We start from the raw sequence: 5,141 nt of genomic DNA, 5'->3' as shown, positions 1-5,141 counted from the left end.
TTAATATATATATATATGCATGCTAATACAAGACCCACGTTAAACTCCTCACTCGTATCATTATCGAACCAAGAGTTTAATCACGGTCTGTCCATAGCACTTACTTAGCATTACCTGACACTCTTTGGGTCTTCTAGATACCAATACCTCTCATACCCTCGGTATATATATATATATATATATATATCCACACACACACATACACATGCAGACATACCTATGTTTTGGGATCACCACTACTTTTAATCTCCCCTTCTTCCTAGCTCTCCTGTCTGACCACCTCTGTCCGGCATTCGCCATGATTGATTGCTAGCCACTAAACCATTTTTATTTTCTCTTTCTGCTTATTTCTGTGATCCTTTCTGCTGAAGAGCGTAGGCTCGAAATGTAAAAGACTTTCTCACTTCCTTAGCGTTAAACTAATACATCTGTTTGCTGTTTATATACCCATCTTCATCTTTTGTTTTTTTTTTTGTAAATTCCAACTATATATATATTTATATATATATAAAGAGAGAGAGAGAGAGAGATTGGTAGATACACACACATATGTATTATATGCATACATACATATATAAGTAAACATTTGAGTGTGTGCATGTCCTCAATTTCTTCTCTTTACCAAAAAGTTTGCAAGGCACCAGCAGGCCTCATGGGACACATTTGTATCCATAAAACATGATTCATGCTTTATTTTACTGAACCCTCATTTGTCGTTTACGATGAGAGAATCCATCAGATATATATATGTATATTTATATATATATCATTGTTTTGATGTCCATTTTTCTATGGCTAGTATGGGTTGGACAAAGTTTACTGAGGCAAACTTTCTATAGAAGGATGACCTTCCTGTCTCCAACCTTCACCTGTTTCCAAGCAGGGAAACATTTCCCCATGACAAGACAGGTTTCTCACAGATGATTGAAAATGAATGTCAGTCCTTGTGTGACAATGACACTCATTTTCCAACTATCACACAATACCAAGACAAGCACACACACACACACACACACACACACACACACACACACACACAATGGTAGGCTTCTTCTAGTTTCTATCAACCAAATCCACTCCTAAGACCTTGGTTGGCCTGGAGCTATAGTAGAAGACACTTGTCCAAGGTGCCGCACAGTGGGACTGAACCTAGAACCATGTGGTTAGGAAGTGAACTACTTAACCACACAGCCATACCTGTGCCAACATCAAGGGTTGCTCTTAGATGGTATCGACTAACCTGAATTCATTGTTAATATTTCGGTGAGGAGGTTCAATGAGTGCAGCACAACTGGCACAGTAAGTTGACATCACGTGGTTGGTGGCTTTACAACGAGGACATTGGATGTAAGTGGAGAGATTTGGCTGTTTGGGAGAGATTTAAAAAGGACAGCGATTGGTTAACAAAGAAGGAGATGAAAGATACCTAAGTACAAAGATAAAGAAACGGAGAAATAGAGTACAATGATAAAGAAACAGAAGTAACATCATGCTAATGAGACATTAGCTAATTTCGACCCTGGCTCTGTAGTACAAATGCCTTATTTTCATAAGTTCTCAATTAAAATCTTCCACCAAATCTTAGTCACAATTTATGTTCCTAACACTAGCTGAATGATAACGAAGTTATTTTACTAAATTCTTTGTTAAAATTAATTGAAAGAAACATGGAGCATCTCAAAGTAAATACGATAATGAAAGGGTTAATTATGTTACCTCACCACTACCTAACAACCTCTTTGACATGCCCAGTGCTTGAGAACCTCTGCCCTAACATATCATCTGAGACATATCAATTGAGAAGTGTCAAGTGTTTTTGCATCAACCACTGATAGGAACAGTGTTAAAACAAGAGACTATTACAGATAAAAGTGACATGGTATGTCAATAAGAGATTGTAGACTTGCTCTTATGCAGAGACCAGAGACAAAACAAGCGAATCATTCTTTTTGCTTTTTGTTAAATAAAACAGTCGGAGGAAAGCAATGGCTATGACATTTAGACACACACACACACACACACACACACACACACACACAGGGGAGCATATGTATGCATATGTTTATATATGTGTGATATGTACATGTGTGATATGTACATGTGTGTGTGCGTAATATATAATAAGGTTATTGGATACAGTGCTCAAGTGCTCTGCAGCTTAAATCAGAAAAGGTTAAAAGAGGGGACACAAAGCACCCATAGAAGTCAGGCAAAGAAAGACAGCAACGGAAACTAAAAATACATTCACAATACACAGAATAAAACACAAAAAGAGAGAAAAGTGAACATCAGAAATGTCATAAAGAGAAAAGGGTGCATAAGTACATCGGGAATCGTCATCATCATCATCATTTAACGTCCATTTTCCCATGCCGGCATGGGTTGGACGGTTTGGCAGGAACCTGGTAAGGCCAGGGGCCACACAAGGTCCCATTGTCTGATTCAGCTGCGTTTCTACAGCTGGATGCCCTTCCTAACACCAACCATTCCACAGGAGTGAACTGGGTGCTTTTCATGTGACACTTTGGTTTAAGGAACCCAATTCTGTTATGGTAGGCAGTTATTCTCAACATCGACCACACTCGAATGGTGCTTTTTACGTGCCACCAGCACAAGGGCTAATCAGGCGGCACTGGTATCAACCATGTTCAAATGGTGTTTTTCACATGCCACTGGCATGGGGCCAGTCAGGCAACACTGGCATCAACCATGCTCGAATGGTGCTTTTTACATGCCACTGGTACGGGAGCCAGTCAGGTGGCACTGACATCGACCACACTCGGATGGTGCTTTTTACGTGCCACCAGCACAGGAGCCAGTCAGGTGGCACTGGCAACGGCCACGCTCAAATGGTGCTTTTTACATGCCACCAGCACGGGAGCCAGTCAGGCTGCACTGGCATCAATGCTTTGAAAATTCTCAGCAGGATCCTGTCAATGTGAAATTGATAAGATTTTGAGACTTACAAGTTGGAGTAGTTGGTGAAGCCTATGGGTGGATGTTTATACTTGTTGCGATGTGCAACATTAGAAGTGATATTATCTGAGTATTGAGAAGCAAGAAAGAGTTGCCAACAGGTAGATCATCCAGTCAGCCAACTATGTTTAACAATATAGCTAAGTGAGGGATGGTTAACATACTTAATATAGTGAGTCAATAAGAAATGTTACTGAACAGACAAGTCATTAGTGCTAACGATAATTCTTGTTCAGAGTGACAAGGAAGACAACTCTAATCAAAAACTGAATGGTTGCTTACTGTGGAGATTGGGTTTGATCTTTGAGAAGTATGGTGACAACTCCAAACATGCTTCAGCCTAATTAAACCTCCTCATCTAAGCTAATGTAACCAGTCTAATCACCTATAGTACAAGCAATAATTAAGGTTATTCAGTGACAACTATTCAATAAACAAACACAAAATTATATCCACTTACTTTGTTGCCACACCAGTCACAGAAACGAGCATCAGCATTATTGATGCGGAGACATTTTGAACATTTTACAAACTTTGATTCAAGTGGTATGTCTTGCTGGTTTACACTGTCAGGAAATTTCTGAATAAAAAATAAAATAAAATAAATGAATAATTAAATAAAACAAATGTTAAAAACCTGAAAATTAAAAAAAATTTCTTAAAATCCAACAACAACATCATCGAAAAATACCTTAGGAATGAGAACCCAGGTTTGAAATTTCCCCAAGACACCTGAAGAAGGCTGGAGGGTTATATCAGCCGAAACGTTGTGTTAACAACAAACAAGATGAGGACGAATATCCATCAGATGTAAACCGTGTAAATAATGTACATAATGCCTCATCTCTTAAATATAGAACTGCCTTTGAAGTCTGTTTGACATGCATGCACACACGCATGCAAGCACACATGCACACACACACACACACACACATACATATATACATAAGATTAGATAATATAGTTCTTGATACACTATATCGAGAACTACGTCATCCAATGTACCCTTCCTATTTTTATAGTTAGCTATCAAGTAAGGAGCAATTTGGCTACTATTTCCAGCAGATTGTCCAACCACATATAAGCTGCCTAATTTGCCTAATTATAGTGTCCTTTTATTTAGTTGTTTGTGGTGCATGCGTGTGCACATGTATATGAATATGGCTGAGAGAGAGAAAAAAAGAGGGAAAAATAGAGGCATGGGTTTTTTTTTTTTTTTTTTAATCCTGTCAATGAACAATATTTTACCTTAAGGTCTGTGGCTGGAGAAAGTTTAGAGTCACAAATGACACAAGAAGACAGGTTGCAAGGATTAGCAGTGCCACAGAGTTTGCAAATAAGTCGGTCAGTCAACTTAATACTGGCTTTGGGCTGATTCTGAACTGGAATTGGACCTTCACATACAACACATGTTTCTGTGTTAAAAGGAACCAAAGAATTGCAATAGATGCAATTACCCATCTGAAACAAAGAAACAGAAAAAATACCATTAGCTGATGATCAAATAATATATTAATTTTACTGAAGGCAAGAATGTCAGAAACCAAAATAAGCATGAGAGACAAAGAGATAAGATGACTTCCAAAGGAAAGAAGATGACTGAAAGAGTAAATTAGAAACACAAATGGCACAATTCAGTTGAATAAATAGAAGAGACAGTTGATTATAGAAGATGCCTTTGGGTGGATTCAATGCTGCTGGTGTTGTTAGGTTTGCATGTGCAGAATTCTTTTTTAAACAAGTGAGTAAAAAAATCTTCAATGGACATTGGATACTCTTTTACTTGTTTCAGTCATTTGACTGTGGCCATGCTGGAGCACTGCCTTTAGTCGAAGAAATCGACCCCAGGACTTATTCTTTAGAAGCCTAGTACTTATTCTATTGGTTTCTTTTACTGAACCGCTAAGTTACGGGGACGTAAACACACCAGCATCAGCTGTCAAGCGATGGTAGGGGACAAACACAGAAACACAAATACACACACATACACATCATCATCATCATCCATCATCATCGTTTAACGTCCGCTTTCCATGCTAGCATGGGTTGGACGATTTGACTGAGGACTGGTGAAACTGGATGGCAACACCAGGCTCCAATCTGATTTGGCAGAGTTTCTACAGCTGGATGCCCTTCCTAACGCCAACCACTCCAAGAGTGTAGTG

At 38.8% G+C, this 5,141-nt stretch overlaps 1 protein-coding gene across 1 annotated transcript in view; it reads right to left on the bottom strand.

The window, feature by feature from the left end:
• LOC106872202 (double zinc ribbon and ankyrin repeat-containing protein 1) overlaps positions 1 to 5,141 on the bottom strand; it is a 44,490-nt gene that overhangs the window by 17,132 nt on the left and 22,217 nt on the right. The window contains exons 10-12 of the mRNA XM_052968511.1: positions 4,225 to 4,437; positions 3,437 to 3,556; positions 1,241 to 1,365 (exon numbers count right to left, since the gene is read on the bottom strand). Coding sequence (XP_052824471.1) covers positions 1,241 to 1,365; positions 3,437 to 3,556; positions 4,225 to 4,437 — 458 coding nt within the window. The remainder of the gene's footprint in view (positions 1 to 1,240; positions 1,366 to 3,436; positions 3,557 to 4,224; positions 4,438 to 5,141) is intronic.

This window comes from Octopus bimaculoides, chromosome 6 (genome assembly GCF_001194135.2).
Source record: "Octopus bimaculoides isolate UCB-OBI-ISO-001 chromosome 6, ASM119413v2, whole genome shotgun sequence".
In the NCBI taxonomy this organism is placed as follows: domain Eukaryota; kingdom Metazoa; phylum Mollusca; class Cephalopoda; order Octopoda; family Octopodidae; genus Octopus; species Octopus bimaculoides.
This window is presented reverse-complemented; position numbering and strand designations above follow the sequence as displayed.